Source organism: Paroedura picta, chromosome 2, assembly GCF_049243985.1.
Source record: "Paroedura picta isolate Pp20150507F chromosome 2, Ppicta_v3.0, whole genome shotgun sequence".
NCBI lineage: Eukaryota > Metazoa > Chordata > Lepidosauria > Squamata > Gekkonidae > Paroedura > Paroedura picta.
Window position 1 is genome coordinate 33,133,105 of NC_135370.1, and position 16,639 is coordinate 33,149,743.

General features: G+C 53.6%; 3 protein-coding genes across 3 annotated transcripts in view; all 3 read right to left on the reverse strand.

Moving 5' to 3' along the window:
* The window catches only part of HOXD3 (homeobox D3), an 88,674-nt gene that overhangs the window by 70,723 nt on the left and 1,312 nt on the right, over positions 1 to 16,639 (reverse strand). The window lies entirely within an intron of this gene.
* On the reverse strand, positions 422 to 5,543 carry HOXD10 (homeobox D10). The gene is made up of 2 exons (XM_077319632.1): positions 2,560 to 5,543; positions 422 to 968 (listed from the first exon to the last, which is right to left on the reverse strand). Exons 1-2 carry the CDS (start codon positions 3,359 to 3,361, stop codon positions 691 to 693), a joined length of 1,080 nt encoding a protein of 359 aa, XP_077175747.1. The 5' UTR covers positions 3,362 to 5,543; the 3' UTR covers positions 422 to 690.
* Positions 5,603 to 14,794, reverse strand: HOXD11 (homeobox D11). Its single transcript, XM_077319633.1, has 2 exons — positions 13,745 to 14,794; positions 5,603 to 12,990 (listed from the first exon to the last, which is right to left on the reverse strand). Exons 1-2 carry the CDS (start codon positions 14,418 to 14,420, stop codon positions 12,755 to 12,757), a joined length of 912 nt encoding a protein of 303 aa, XP_077175748.1. The 5' UTR covers positions 14,421 to 14,794; the 3' UTR covers positions 5,603 to 12,754.

Below are 16,639 nucleotides of genomic sequence, written 5' to 3' on the forward strand. Positions count from 1 at the left end.
CGGATACACTCGAGGAAGAATGGAAGAGTCCATCGCACGAAGGACAAACCGGACGCACACGGGAGGAGAGGAGACCGACACCATAAAATGTGCTTTCTTTCTTCCTGTCCCTCCCCCCACGAGGATCCCCTCCCTTTTTTTTCCCCTTAAAAAAAATAATAGTTCCAAAAATATTTTATATAGTCAAAAGAGCATGGCCCGTGTCCTAGCGCCCCCGCCCCACATAAAGACCACGTGGTTGGTTAAAAAAAGGGGGGGAAAGGGAAAAAGAAAAGAAAACAACAAGAACATGAGAGAGTCACATTATCCGGATGTTCGACAGCTCCAATAAGTTAAGACCGAAAATGACCGTGTTCAATCAGCGTTTACCCTGCATTACTATGAGAAAATAATAATAATAATAATAATAAATTACACGTGCTAGACTTTCTTTTTTAATTATATATATACATATATACTCGCCGTAGGAACATACATAGACACTTGTAAGCACTAGAAAGAATGACCAAAAAGAAAAAAAAATCACATTCTATCAGAAAAATTTAAAAAATGAACCAAGGGGGTGTAGTTTTTTGTTTGTTTGTTTTATTTCTCTCCCCCCCTCCCTGCCCCAAGTCTTCCCTAGACGGACAACAACTGGTGGTGAATGAGCCAGGGTCCCGACTCTTGGCCAGCCCCCCGGCGGATGGTTTAAGAGAAGGTGAGATTAGCGGTCAGTTCTCGGATTCGGTTTTCCCTGCTCATCTTCTTGAGTTTCATTCTGCGGTTCTGAAACCATATCTTGACCTGCCTATCAGTGAGGTTAACGCTCTTACTGATCTCTAGGCGGCGCTCTCGAGTAAGATACATATTGAACAAGAATTCTTTCTCTAATTCCAGTGTTTGATGTTTAGTGTAGGGACATCTCTTCTTTCTCCCACTCTTTGCTGTTAACCAATTGCTGGTTGGAGTATCAGACTTGATTTCCTCTAGCAAAATCGAAGGAGGAGAAAGGAAGGGAGGGAGGGAGGAAAGAAGGAAGAAAAACGAAATAGAAAGAAAGGGAAATAAAAATAACCTCAGTGTGTTATCGTGTACCCTTGGCCATGAACCCACATCCATTGTGTCTGGCAGGGATGGTGTTTTGGGGATATTAAACATTGCTTAAAGGGGGTGTGCACAATTGGAATAATGCAGGAGGGTTCCCCCCTCCGAAAAAAACCCCACCAAATATTCTTCCCAGATTCGAATTAAACCATACCAGCATCATTCCGTGCCATCCTTGGAGTTTCTTTCTAAAGCCTTTTTGGTTATCACCTGACACATTCTGCAGACTAGGACATACACACCTCACCTAGCTCTCAACATATGGAAGGAGAGACACCCCCCCCCCCGCCATATGCCAAGGCTCACGTTTCAGCCAGTCCAAACCAAGCCATAGATCCTTTTAAAATGGCTCTGTGGGAAAATCCAGCATTTCCCCTACCCTTTTTAACAGAGATCCATCTTGGGATCTCTCACGCCATCAGACAAACAGCCAGAGAATCAGGCGGCCTTTTGCCCCCAGGAAACGCCAGGGGTGTTTTTTAAGGAAAAGAAAAGAAAAAGAAAAAAAACGAAATCGCCACCAAAGAGATACCATATTATCTCTTCCCCCCCCCCATTCTCCCCTGAGAATATTGTCCCCCTCAGCACATGACGAGCAATTTTATCCTGGTCCTATGGCTTATTTCAATGTTTGCCTGTAATAGTTCCACCTCCCCTTCGTGCGCCCATAGCAGTCTAAGATTCATCGCAGGCTTCCCAAAGGTAAGATGTGCGGAGGCCATCTCTTCCCCCCCCCCCCCAGTTTTCGCTCTCCTGCCATATTGCGTTACCCCACTACAAAGGACGCCTTGGACACCCCCCCTCCCTTGAAGGACAATGCAACCAACATGCTGCCCCTGCACTGGAAACCCAAACCCCCAAACCAGCCTCCCACTCGCACGTTTGGACGTTTGGAGACAAAAGCTAGGGGACCTCAAATCTATTTCTGGCCACCATAGGCTGCAGGGGCCGCCAAAGACAGGGCCACTTCTGGGAAGGGGGGGTGGGTTCCATCTCCTTCAAAGTTTGCTCAGCTCTGCGGCTTCCCACCCTTAAAAAAGGGAACACCTTGATTGTGACTGTTGTTTTCGCGAGGAGAGGAGCAGGCGGTGGTCCCCTCCTGACCCCGGGGACTGGGCTGCGGGGCCACCCGCCCAACCTTGGGGAAGGCGCTCTTCAGGCGGCCTGTTCCCAAGGGAAGAGGAGCCTCCAGGACAGGGTTCGAGCTCCGGGTCCCCTCTCAGAGTAGGCCCCTCCACCCCTCCAGACCCCTGGCTCACAAGCCCGGGAAGACCACACCTGCGTTAGCCAGACCGAGGGGAGAGAAGAGGGGCTGAGGAAGAGACCCCCCCCCCTTTTCCCTGGACAGTCATGGCTGCGCTGAAGCGCCAGCGGAGGGGGCTTGTCGAGGCTGGCTGGCGTGCCCCCCCGTCGGGGGTCTCTTCCTCAGCCCCCCACCCCGACTTTCTGCCAGGCTCCCTGTGCCATACCGACCTTTGCTCTCCTTCTCCTGGCTTTCCGGGCTGGAGACGGCGGCTTCGGCCAGGCAGCTCCGGTCGTCTTGGAGCGCGGACTTGGGCTCGGGACTGTCGACTTGGGCCACTTTGGCGGAGTTGTCCGGATGGTGGCCACCGCCGCCGCCGCCTCCTCCGCCGCCTCCTCCTCCTCCGCCGCCGCCGCCGGCCGGGGTCTCGTTCATTTTCTTCTCCAGGGGCAGTTGCGAGGCGAGCTGCGGCTTGGCGGCGCCGCGCGGGTTTAACTGGAGCATGACCGTGGCGCTGGTCTCGGGGCTGTTATTGTACTCTTGGGTTTTGCCCGTGGCGTAGGTCTGGCTGAGGCGGAAGTAGCCGGGGACGGGGACCTCGGGGTTCTCGATGGGGCAGGAGTCCGAGACCAGCCTCTGGTAGGAGGGCACCTCGGCGGGAGAGACGAGCTTGGAGCGCTTATCGGAATACATGCAGCAGTTGGTCTCCTCCTTAATGTTGGCCGCGAAGGAGCAGGCGGGGACCTGCTGCGTAACAGGTTGCTCCAGCCGGCACGACCTGTTCGGGTCGGTCCAATTGTCTACTTGAGGTATATACGGATGCACGTTCATGCCCATGTTTTGATGGTTCACCTCCCTCTTGGCCAGGGACGGCAGGAGTCCACAGGTCTGCATCCCGTACGTGCCGAGGTCTGTGCTGGGCGGCATGTACATGCTGGCGCTGTTGGAATAGAAAGTGTCGCTCCTGCACGCACTGATCAGAGAGTCGACTAGGAAAGTGTTAGCGGCAGGAGAGCTGTTGGGAAAGGACATTTTGGGGAGGAATTGGAGGGAGAGAGATGGTCTCCTTTGTAGGCTGACATCTCTACGAAAACATTCCCTGTGTAATTGTGGATGCCTCGGCTCGACCACATGACGGCGGAGCCAATGAGATTGGGGAGCGGCCTTGAGCGGAGGCCTCCCCGCCGGTCACGTGCTCCCCGGGACACGCCGGGCTGCGGCGCAAAGGTGGACAACAGCGCCACCTAGAACGTCCCGGAGGAAGCGCGCCCGCGACCCCAACCTGGCCGGGAGCAGCGGACCCCCGGCGGCCCTCGTTCGCCTTGTCTTTCCTCGCGACGCCCCCCCCCCTTCCGCCGCCCGCTTGCCTTCCTTTTTCCCTCTCTTGGCCAAAATGGGCTTAAAACCAATGCACCGAGTGGAATGGATCCGGTTCCCCCCCCCAGCCACTCCTCTCCCCCTACCCTCCCTCTCCTTCTCCTTCGCATCTCCTGTCGTTGCCCGAATCCAACCTGATCCTGACAGCCTTTGCGCCCGAGGAAAGAAGAGGCAGGTACCCAGGCAAGATCCCGGCTGGGCAGAAGGGAGGGGAAGGGAAAGAGATACCCAGGGATGCTCAGCAAGCAGGAGGCATTTCACTCAATACTCCCCTCTCCTGTCCCCCCCCCCTCTCCGCAGGTTTGCTCACTGTCCTATGAGGTTTCATAAATGGCCAGTGCTGGGGACTATCCCTAAAGCTCATCCCAGGACAAGTACACCTTTCTCTCTCCCCCCCCCCCCTTCCCATCCACTTGCTCCTCTCAATCCGGCCCTTCTTCAAAGAATCAGCACCCAGAGACTCTGCCAGTCACCCCCACCCCCAAATGGAAAAGTTGCTCTGCCTAAAGTGTGCATGTCCTGTTTGGGGGGACAATACAAAGGGAGAGGAGGGGGGGCAAATAGTGTTTTCCTTTTATGGATTTTGTAAAAGCCCCGCTTCCTGACAAGCGCAAGGTATCAAAGGTTGTGGAATTTATTAATACAGATTAAGAAGAATCAGGGCGATCAATAAAACCCTCATCTGCATTCTTTGGCGACTTGGTAATTTTCTCGCTTCTGAAGCTTTTTCAAGAGTTATGCTCTGGATTGCCACACACACACGGGGAGGATATTTTATGAACAAATCAATCGAGACTTTGTAAAGGATAAGATTAATAGTTAAGCTTTAGCATAATGGTGTTCGCGTTATGAATTATTGAAAATTATACTATTGATTCCGGGGGGTGGGAGGCCCCTCCCCGGCTACTCACCAAGAAAGGTCAATTTTTGTTTTAATACAAATCGTCAAATATTAAAAGCTAGACTTTTGCCGTAAGTTCAGTTTTACAGTCAGACCAGATTCGGGAGAGAAAGAAAGAAAGAAAGAAAGAAAGAAAGAAAGAAAGAAAGAAAGAAAGAAAGAAAGAAAGAAAGATCCTTTTACACCCTTCCTCTGACTCTACCCATGAACCAAAACCCCTTTGCCCGTGAACATGGAAAGATGAGGAAGGGACATTCGCCTACGAGGAGGCTACTCAACTGGCCAAGAAACCACCCTGACTCCACTAGAAAACTGATTCCGATTTGGTGTTGACTATTAAAAAAAAGGGGGAAAGGCCCGAATCCCTCCCCCTCCATTGTGCTGAAACCCACGCTCTCCCCACCTAGGGTGGAAATCTCCCCAAATCTGCTTCCTGACTTCCGTTCGGATGTTCTCGGTGGCTTCTCTCCTCGGCGCTCGCCCTGCCTCGCGTGCAGGCACAACACCCTCGTGCAACCCCTGACGAGCCACTCGGTTGTTTCAATTAATAGTTGCGGGGTCTCCCATCGCCTTCCCGGATTTAAAAAAACAAACAAACAAACCAGCCAAAGGTTCGCCCCGGTTTTCAAGAAGGGAAGGGGGCGCAGGCGTCGCGCAGCTCCCGGGATTTCCAAAAGACGGGGCTTGGATCTCCTTTTAAAATTTATTTGGGGCCTTGAGCTCTCCCACATTCTCGAAACCCTCCTGGCTACCATCAAGGCAACGTCAGGAACTGCCAGACGAAAATAAAAATAAAAACATACTCCCCCCCCCACCCCCGAAAAAGAAAACCCTTAAGCCAACAAACCAGCCTACAAACAAAGAGCAAGTCCTTGAAAGGGCGTCTGGGCCAGGCCCCCTCCGGCCGGGAGTCTGGCTTACTAGGTGACCATTTCGCCTGTCTAGATTTCTGGAGGGTTGCCCCCCCCCACCCGCCCCCAAACCCTGGCCAAGGCTTTGTTCAGTTTCTCCCTCCCCTCCTTTTATTGTATTTTATTATTTCTGAGCCCCATCGCCCTGTGGAAAAATCTCGCGGTGACAACGAAGCTGTCTTCCGCCCCCCCCTTCCAAACCTGATCGCAACTGTTCAAATACAACATCATGGCCACGTTAAGAAGCCAGCGCGTCGCCCGGCCTCCGTCGCCCGCTTCTGGGTCGCCCAAGAGGTTCAAGCTTACTTTCCCAATATTCTCCTCTATTTCCCCACACTTTAACCCCCCACACACAACCCCCCCCCCAGTCCCTTCGCATGGAAATACTAAATCGGTGTTCCTACCCTGCATGCGGGCTTGTGACTCAGAGACACCCCAGGAAGGCCGGGGAAAGGGAGGGGGGAGTGTGGAGGGAGAGAGAGCGAGAGAGAAAGAGAGAGGAATTTCGCTTCTCACTCTCTCCCCCCCCCCCCCATTTAAGATCATTATCAGAGCCATGGCTAACATTTTGTCTGCGCTGGGGAACAAAACAGAAGTAGAGGTCAGTTTGGCTCTTCTTCTTTGGGGGCTGGCTCCCCCCTCCCTATTGTGCCTCCCTGCAATTTCCTCTCTCCCCCCCCCACTCCCTCCCTCCAAAAAAGACGCCAGGCAGCCTCCTGGGTTTAAAGCAGCCCCTCAGTATTTGTGCCTGGGTTAGTGGCGAGATCTAATCAGGGGTTTTATTCCCGTCCCATGGCCTTGTTTACACTCTGGAGAAGGGCCCTGGAGACGGCCCCTTGGAGACATCCTGGATCGCTTCTTTTGAAGGGAGGAATATATGTATATAATATATTTACTTTTTTGTCTGTTGGGCCAGTTGTGAGGTTAAAACTGGGAGCCAGAGCGCTGTCCCACGGACCCCCCCCCCCTCTTGAGTGGGCATTGTTGAAGGGACGGATCCAGCTAGGCAAGACGCCCTCCAGACGGGCCGGTCCTTTGCGAAATGGGTCGCGGGTCCCGCTCAGAGGCTCCCGCTCCAAATCGTTGCTCGTCAACTCCTCCGAAGCTGAAGGCGGCCAGCCATTTGCAAAGGAGAAGGCGAATTTTTAAAAAAAAATTTGTTGGAGGCGTCCAGAGGTTGAATAAACACCTCTTTAGGTGGTGGTGGGGAATGAGTAACTTAGACCTTGACTGTTTAATGCCTCTCCAGTTTTCAATCATTCTAAAGATGGGATTGTAGTAATTAACATTAATAAATAAATCAATATTGTGCCATAAACGAGATATACAATCTACATTAACGGAAAGGGTCCCCCCCTCCTTAATGTCCCATATTTCTCCCCCTCCTCTCTTTCTCTTTCTCTCTCAAGGGGGTGAGCCCCCCAAAAAAAGATCCATTTATAACTGGATTACTATTTGCAGTAAAATCTATGTTGTCATCTGCTTTTTCCACCTTAATAAATAATAGAAAAATGAATCATGGGAGGCCAAGACCTTCTTTAAAAGTTTAATTTCAACCCTTCCTCTTTCTTCAAGACTCTTTCTGCCACATTTCAGTTCTGGGAGGGTGGGGGGGGTGCATAACAGGCCATGGTTTTTCCTGTCCCCCTCACCCCGCCCTATACCAAATTCCCCTTTTAGTCCAGATTTTAGGGTGTTGCGGGAGGGGGGCAGAATATATTGAAAGGCGATGGGAATATTTTGCAGAGGTCGATTCAAAACTGGCATGCCCCATGTTGCTCAGAAGAGCGTCTGTGCTTGAAAAAAGGAGGCTAGTCCCTTTAAACCTTTGCGCTAGGCGGTGTGTGCGAAGAAGTCCGTTCTGCTGCATGACATCCCACCGCAGAGCGGGCAAGGATCCCTTTCAGCCCAGGAAACCAATGTCATGGCTACACTATCCGGGGGCTCCCCTTCCCCTAAGCAGCCTCCGAAGGAAGGATTCTGTCCCCTACGCCTATCAGACCTCAGGCGGAAGAGTAGCAAATGCCCACAATAATTCAGATTTTCCAACCCCCCCCCCAAAAAAAAACAAAATTTGAAAGCCAAAGTCAGAGAGCCTCGCATGCGGAAAAGGGTCCCGCGATTCTTCATTTTGCTGGAGAACATGGCTAGAATAATTCAACAGTTTCCCTCCCCCTTCTCCCTTCAATGCAGATATTTTTATATGGGGCGTGGATCCATAAAAGAATGTCATAAACAAAATTCTCCGCAGAGGATTCGCCCCTTTGCCTATTGTTCCTCGCCAGTTCTTTGTGTTCGGCGGTACCCATTTCGGACCGGGGAGGGGGGTCCAACGAGGGTCTGGCCCAGGGGAATGACTCCGGGGTGAGGGGCTTTTTACACCCTCGAACCACTAGAAACGCTGGGTCGGCCGAGTCTAGCGTGGATGGAATCTTTCCTGCCAGTTTCAGATTCCAGGTTGGAGAATATCCGCCCAGCGGTTCTTTCTTGGGCTACTGAGAAGGAGGGCGACTGCATCGCTTTCAGGCTCTTCTGCTGGTGGGTGGCATGGACCAAAGGTCTCAGCTGTGGCCCAACGGAGCCATCCCTTCTCTTTTTATATTTTAAAAAATATATCTATATATCTATATTCTTGGGTGAGAGCATCGACCGTCCTTTTACACCGACTCCCCAAAAGGAATTTGAGAACTGCCTCGAGAAAGAGACTGAGATGAGGGGTGTCTATCATGTCTCCCCAAAACACCAAGTGACCGAATGTCCTCCCAGCCCCATCCCAAAGAGAGAGAGACAGACAGAGAGACAGAGAGACAGAGAGACGATGCCAAGGTTTGGAATGAGCAGCGTACATATGCATGTATATGTAGGCAGAGTATGCATGTGCGTGCATTACGGATGCCCAGCCACCCACACGTACATGCACACATACAAAGCACATTGCAGCTGCAAAGTGATGCTTCCCCACCACGCAGAAGACATATTTCTACTGTCACCCCCAGATTTAAAGATTTCTTTAAAGCAAAATCGGTTCCGAAAGCACCCACGCCTGGGACAAGCGAACGGTTTCTCAGAAAAAACCCTCTTCTTTCGCCTCCTGTTGACCTGCGGTTCTTTTCCACCCGGGAGCATCTCGTTCGAATCCTGACACCCCTGCCCCAACAGCGGCATGGCCAAACTGCGCCCCGAAATGCAGAACAGTCGGCCAAAACGTTACATGAACCCTTTTTGGAATAATGGGATAAAGAGGCGGAGAAGTTTAAAGAATAAAAGCGGGGGGGGGGGGGAAACATCAACAACAGCAAACCCCATCCACACAAATCGGCATGATTTTACCATAGGGAAGTCAAAAGAAGGCACAATATTTCTCACCCACCCCAATTATTTGATCTCAAAATAGATTCCGGTGACACCGTACCGTTTATGCCGCTTTTGAACTAGCTCAATTTTGCCTTGTTTATCCCTCAGAATGCGGGATCTTGTCTGGCCTCTCCCCCCCCCCCCTCCTATTTATTGCAGTCTATTCTAGGTAACTGGAGTAACAATGAACTTCTAACAAGGAGCCACACCAACCTCTGGAAAACAAAGTCTGGGGGACTCATTTCCTAGGGATGGCTTTGAATGTGTCTCGTATATTGGAGCACCCGGTCGCCTCTTTCCCAGCGGTTCTTCCTAAGGCAGGCGGGAATGGCGAAATTCTACCTCTTTACAAATTTATTCTTCAAAACGTGTCCCTGGGAAGGACCCAAACTGGCCAATTCATTTTGAGAACGTTGGAGAAGAAATCCCTCAAAAGGCCTTCTATTTTAAAACATCATCATCATCATCTGGATGTCTTTTAAAGAACTGTATATATTTTTAGCAATCAAATCTATTTTGTTCATAACGGCTCTAGGTGGGAAGGGAAAGAGAGAGAGATTCTCATGTTTAAGGTGTTCTTATCTCTGGTTAACAAAGCTTTCTTTGGAGAAAGGGCTGCTCCTTGCCCTAACCAGCTACCGATGATAGACTTAAAAACCACCACAACAAAAACCTGTGCTACGTTTTGGGAAACCGCGTTATCCTTTTGCCTTCGCCTGGTAGAACATTCTAAAGACGAGCGACGGAGATTTGTATTCGTGGGATGTTACTCCAACACTTTCAGAAGAAACAATTAGAATTCCATTCGACTGTGGAAATTTAAGAGATAAACTAAGTCCTCTTTAAAATGATAAGTTTTTTTTTTTAAGGTCTGATGTTCCATATGGTAAAAGATCAAGATCTTCTTTTAAAATAAAATATGTCTTGATACCGTCACGGTGGTGAGTTACTTGTTTAATAAATCTCGTTTATGCTTTATTTTCTCATTTCCCAAGCCCTGAAATCTTATAGTTGCTTATATATTAGGTATTTTATTGGTAGCTGTATTATTAGGGAGGAAATACACTTGGACCGGCAAGAGAATTATTCATTCTGGAATATTAGCGCGCCCTCTTGTGGAATTTAGCTGCACAGCACCCGGAGATTTCTCTCCCCCTCCCAATCTGCCTGACTTATTCTTCGCCTTTTCTCTTGAACCTTTATTTTATTCTTTAAAAAATAATATGGAAGAAGAGATAATAAATAAATAATTAATGACAATTATGATGGGCAAATGCGCCTTGGCGTTCTTCTATTTTGTTCTAAAATGTGGGGCTATGACTGATACTTTTACGTTGGGAGGAGAGCGATCGATCGAGTGCATCGAATCCTTGACAAATACTATTTAACAAATAGTGCGGATATCTGCTCTTTTCACGTGATAGCTGAAATCCTTCGAGAACCTCAAGATCGTCCCCTCAAGCAGAGGATATCCCACAGGGTCTACAAAAAGGAAAGAAAAGGAATCTACACTGTCCCTTTCCTATGGAAAGGAAATAACATGTAACAGAAGAGGGGTGCATCTATCTATCTATCTATCTATCTATCTATCTATCTATCTATCTATCTATCTATCTATCTATCTATCTATCTATCTATCTATCTATCTATCTATCTATCTATCTATCTATCTATCTATCTATCTATCTATCTATCATCTCCCGAGTTCATGAAGACCAAAGCGTAATTTTTTCTGGGGGAAACAGCCGGCTGTGCTTTTTTTCATTAACAAAGAGACGTTTCCTGAAAAGAAAATATTAAAGGGAGCAACTTAATAAAGGGGAGTTCGCTTTTTCTCCCTCTTTTTGCGACACATCAGCTCTCTCTGCAGAGTGGGCGACCTGCCCTGCTCCTCGCGGTGGGCTGGGGTGGGGTGGGGGGAGGCCCTGGGCCAGGAAGGGTTCCGGATGCGCCGATGTGGATCGCGCGGCAGTCAGAGGCGTGTGTGTGTGGGGCGGGCGGGCGGGCGGGCGGCGGTGGCTGGCTGCGTGCGAGAGAGGCCGAGGGAGGGAGGGGAGGGGGAAGCGGGGAATGAGAAACCGGGGGAGGAAAAAAGGGAAAGAGTCTGGGTGGTGGCTGAAAATCAGAGAGGAACCTTTCCGCGCTCCCTAATTATTCAGAAAGGTTAAAGGTGACGACCTTGACATTTTGGAAGTTCAAAGGCAGGGGCTTATGCTTTTCTGCCTTCAGATTTTTTTCAGATTTTAATTTTTGCGCCCTGCTTGCCCAGGGTTGGGCAGCTTCAGCTTGATTCGGTGTCTCCCCTCTTCGTTCAGGCACCCCGGTTTGGGGTTGAAACGGGCGCCAAGGGAGGGAGACGCTCGCTCCCGTTTTGGTTTAAGAAGCTGGGACTCCTTTCTCCCATCTTTATTGCTCCTTGCGGAAATCATTCCCTCCCTCACCCCCCCTGCAATTTTTTTTTTAAGTTGGGGCCTACCATAAGGTGTATAATCTAAAGCCAATTAAGCTATTTAGGCGCTGGGCTTTTATGGGGTTGTCTAGACAGTTCAAGGTTTTGTAAACAGCTCGGCCAGGTCGGGCAACATGAAGCGGAGAGGAGGACCCCTCCGGATACCTCGTCCTGAATTTCTATTTCTTTTCCTTCCTTTATTTATTTTTTAAGTTGGCAACTGGGCTTGGCGCTCCCTTCAACGTGGAGAACTCCCTGCGGGTTCCGCCGTGTTGTCTCCCGGCCTGGCCCTAAATGGAGGACTGCTAAAACCTGCCATTCCACTCCCGATCTCCCTAGGGCGGGCTCCTTCACTTCCTGCAAATGCACACACCAGTTTTCAACCCGCTTTACCTTTCCTGTGCACGGAAACCTCAGAAAAGAAAGGGAATATATATCTCTATATATAGTTTTTAAAAAGAAAAATAATCGACCTCTTCTCTCGGGAGCCCAGGAAGGTCTTTTTAATGCTCCTGGGGGGCGCTCGGAGCGAGGGGGCTGCCGGGCGCTCGGAGCTGATCCTGCCCTCTTCGGATTGGGGGTGCTACATGCTCTGGCCAGGGAAGGCGAGCGGGCAGCCCTCTTGCGCAACCCCCAAACGGGGCCGCTGGGCCGCTGAGGGTCTCCCAAATGGGCGATTTGTCGGGCTAGAGGCCCCACCGGCCCGTTTCTAGAGAAGTCTAGGTGGGAGGGAGGCAAAGACCCGAACTCTGCTGTTGGTCCCTTCCCTCAAGGGCAAGGCCAGGGCCCTCCCGAGGCGGCCTTGCTGGCCATGAAAGGGAAAATACAAGTCCAGCTTGGCTAGCAACCATTTATTCACACCAACACGACAGTGAGCCCCATGCTTTCCGTCGGCCGACAACCACAGAGAGAGATTCGTACAGGGGGGAGAGAGACAGAGATAGATATTTATATAGCGGGTATACATGTCCCCCTTTCTCAGCCAACTCGCCAGAACGGGTCTTCCCACAACATGTCACCAAAGGAAAGGGGGAGAGAGACGCTCGCATTTAACCCAAATTCTTCTTTCTTTTGCTTCAAAACACAAATTCCATCGACATTCGAAGCGCGCAGGACCCAACCAGGCCAAAAGGAAGGGGAGAAGCACGTCATGAGCGGATCAAAACAGAAATCAAGACAATGGACTTTTGGATTTACCCAGTTTCCCCTCGGGAGGGGTCAGCTCCGCCAAGTCCTGGGCATCTCCCGTAGGCGAGGGGTGGTTGGAAGGACCCGCGTCGCTGAACAGGAGGCCAGGAAACCGGTGATGTCCGCAATGTGGCTGTCATGTAAACCAATTTCCCAAACTCAGGCGGCAGGTCGCAGCGGGCGAGGAGGGCTTCCTCGGCCCTGCCACCCCCTCCCGCCCCTCCCGCCCCCCCAAGTTTGTCCTCTCAAAACAAGGGGTTCCCAGTGAAGTATTGGAGCCGGTCTCTGTTCAGTTTCTTTTCTTTCATCCGTCGGTTTTGGAACCATATTTTCACTTGCCGATCCGTCAGGTTCAACATCCGGGACAGCTGGAGTCTTTTCTCTTTGTTAATGTACACGTTGAAGAAAAACTCCCGCTCAAGTTCCCGAATTTGATACTTGGTGTAAGGGCACCGCTTTTTCCGGGAACGCTGGGCGATGACTGGAGGGGGGGGGGAGAAACAGAAAAGAGAATCTGATCCGAGGTGTTCCATTTTTTTTTAAAGGCCATCTAAAATTAGCTCTAAATTCAGCCTCTTCCATAGGGCCACTTCCGTGGCTAGAAAGCTGGCAGTGACCCCACCCCACCCACCCCCCCGAGGTCACAGGACGTCCAGGGAGCGCCCGCATCACTTTCGATAACTTTCACCCGGAGAGGTCGGAGCCAAAGAAACAGCCCCCCTCCCTTCCCTTTAAGCAGACCTGAAATTTCCGCATTAACAGGGAAAAAAGGCTTTCGAACGTTGTTCCAGCCACGGCTCTTCCAAGGCACCCAACCAGGCGGGAGCCCTGACGGTCTGCAGGTTCCTCCCGCGAGGAAAAGGGGCTTCCTTCTTCCTTGGCTCAGCAGGACTGGCCCCCGCAACGACCGAGGCCCCCAAGCGACCCCTCGGTCGCCATTCCTGTCCCGCTCCGAAGGATACCTTTCGAAGGCCACCTCCGTGGCTTTCAGATCGTAAACCGGCTTTACGGGGCAAAAGGAAACTGGATCGGATCTATAAAAGCGCTTTGGATGCTTATAAAAGCGCACATAAAAAAAGAAAAAAAAAAGAACAAGCAACAGGGGCTCCGGGGCTTGGCGATGGGGTGGCCTGATGTCCGGGGGGGGGGAGGCCTCCCGGTCCCTCGCCCTCGCCCCCTCTCCATCCGGAGTCCCCCTCCCGCCTCCCTCCCCGCAGCCCCAACTCCAGCCCTACCTGAAGCGCTGCTCTTCTCCGGCCCGGCCTCGGCGGCGGGGGACTCTGCGCTGCCCGGCCCGGCGGCCTTCTTCTCCTGGCTGGGGAGGGGCGAGGCTTTGGCACAAGGAGCGCTGGCGGGCTTGAGGTCGCCTTGCTCGCTCTCCGGGCCCGCCTGCTCGGGCCCGGGGGCGGCGGCGGGGGGCGCCGACTCGTAAAACTGGTCGAAGCCCTGCGGGAGGATGCCGTTCCTGCCCACGGCGCTGTAGAAGTTGGCGGCGGCGGCCGCAGCGGCGGCAGCGCCGGGGTGGGCGCCGCACACGGGCTCGCCCTTGAAGAGCACGTCGGTGCGGCGAGCGGGCGGCTGCAGGAAGTCCCGGCCGTGCATCACCTCCTCGTAGTAGGGCGCGTAGGGGCTCCGGTAGGGCCACTTGCCGGCCCCGCCGCCCGCCCCGCCGCCCCCGCCCCCGCCGGCGTAGTCCCGGAAGGTGGCCACTTCGCGCACGGGGGGCACGTGGGCCGGCAGGCTGGTGGCGTAGGGGAAGGCCACCTGGCAGGAGGGCGACTGCGGCAGGAAGGGCGCCTTGTTGGAGAAGTCGGAGGGCGACACGTAGTAGGCGGCGGCGCAGCCCGGGAGATACATGCCGGAGGCGGCGGCGTGGCTCCCGCAGTCGTCGAAGTCGCTCATGGCGCTCATGGCTGGCTGGGGCCGGGGGCCGGCGGACGGCAGCGGCAGGAGAGCCGGGCGCCCGGCCGCCCGCGCAGCCCCATCTATCCGTGCAAGAGGCGGCGGCGGCGGCAGGCAGGAGAGGCAGAGGCGGCGGCGGCGGCGGCAGCGGCGGCGGCGGGGGGAAGCGAAAGCCCACCGGGTGCTGACGCGCGACCCATCTTGATGGATTCCGAGTTGGCAATTGGGGTCACGTGACGGCGGAGGGCGACGGAGAAATGTCCTGCTATCTCCCTCGGCCCCCCGCCCGCCTGGCCGAGGGCTCGCTCCGGGAGCGCTTCCAAGGAGCCTCCCCGCTCCCACCGCTCAGCGGCCGCCCCGTGCGTTTGGCAGAGCGGGCCCCCCGCCAGCGCTCCCCTCCCCTCCCCTCCCCTCCCGCTCCCCTCCCCCAGCCTCCTGCTTCCCCTCCGCCCCCCTCTGCCTCCCGCCTCCCCAAGTGGGGATTAGCTATAGGTAGGGCAGCGAATCACCTGGGAATGCCACCCCTACGCCGCAGGCCTCCTACGCCCCACGGCTGCCGCTCAGCCCCACCGCCAAGAAGAAAGGGGGGCGAAGCCATCGATTCCGGGAGGGAAGGGGCGCCGCGCGCAGCCCGGGAGTCAAGTCAAGCCAACCGGCAGGCCAGAAATGCAACCGGGGAGACCCGAAGGGCCAGGACGGTGCAAGGGAGTAGCTGAGGGGCACCCTTCCATGTCCTCTCCTCCCACCAGTCGACCCCGATCAGACCAACCTTCCTCCCGAGGAGCAGAGCAGGGCTTGTGACTGCTCATTCCCACCTTCACCCCCACCCCGAGGATCTGGGCTGGCTTCCCCCAGCCAAGGTCTCTCTTAGACTGCTCACTTGGGGAGGTCTCCAGGGCTCGCTCCCCCAGGGCTGGGCTCAGTCAGCCTTCAGAGACACACACACACAAAAAAACACATACACTTTGACCCCAGACTCTCTTTTCCCTTGAAACCATGGCGGATTTTCCCCATAAGCAACATCCCCGCAACAACTCCGCTTTTCACCCAATCAGGCGCCCAAATTCTACGCCTGTTGAGGGCCGGGCTGTCGCAGCCGAACCGAGCCGCAATTTCCTTGCGGGAAACGCCGGATCCCACCCTGGAGAGTTGTCTCCCCTCCCCAGCAGACTCGCAATGTCATCTGAAGGGGAAGGAAACGGACATTTTGGGCAGCGCCCTACAAAGCCAAGCAGAGCCGCCCCATCCGTCCCAAGATCTGCGCCGCCCGTTTTCCAAGGGGCCTTTGGCAACATTTCTCCTTCTAAAAATATACACACATTCCAGCCGCAAGGAACCAAATGTTGTGGGAAATCAAACCATCTGTAGTACGCAGGAAAAGCCGGAGAGACGCCCCGAGAAATCCCAGAAAAGACGAAAAGACGAAGAGCCCTCCGGAAAACACTGGCCACTCCGGCGTCCCCGAGCAAGGCCATCGGGTCCTTTGCCCGCCCGTCACCGCACAATGTCAAGTTTACGCGGCCGAGCTCCCTTCTGCCCAGAGCCTTTCTGGGTGCCAAACATGTTTCCCGCAGACAACGAGGCTGGAAATCCACAGATTCGCCCCCGCCCGAGGACTCCTCTTAAAACAAGAGTCAACCTGAGCAGGTCCTCTGAAGTGTCCGAGAGAGCGCGTTTCCAGAGGGAGACTTTCGGAGGGAAAAATTAAGACAAGAACCGGAGGGAAAGTGGCGCCGCCGCAAGCTGGCGACCCCCTACGCGACCCAGTTCCTCCACTGCAGAGGAGGACGACCCCACGGCAAAACTCGCCCACGCTCTGCCCCAAATTGCCCTGGCATAGCGCCGAGCGGGGACGGCTCGCCTGGGCGCTCTTCCGCCGCCCGCTTAATGCCAGGAACGGGTTATATATACCGTTTAATAAGACTCTCTCTGCAGGGAGCTGGCGGCAGAAATGACGGCGCTTCTACTGCATCGTATCCCAGCGCAGCCTGGTGCGGTGCCCTCCCCCAAGAACCTTCCTTCTGCTAGCCCAGAGAGACCCAGGACGCCGGAGGGACGGTCAGCGGCCGCAGAGACATTCAGGACACGCAAAGGAGCCGGGACAGACCCCATCGAAGGCGGTTTGGCTGCCTCCAGGCGACTGGCCAAACTGCTTTTTGAAGCCTCAATCTGGGTCTCCCCCCACGGTTGGGAAAGGAAGAGCCTAGCAGCTCCCAAACGCCGCCATC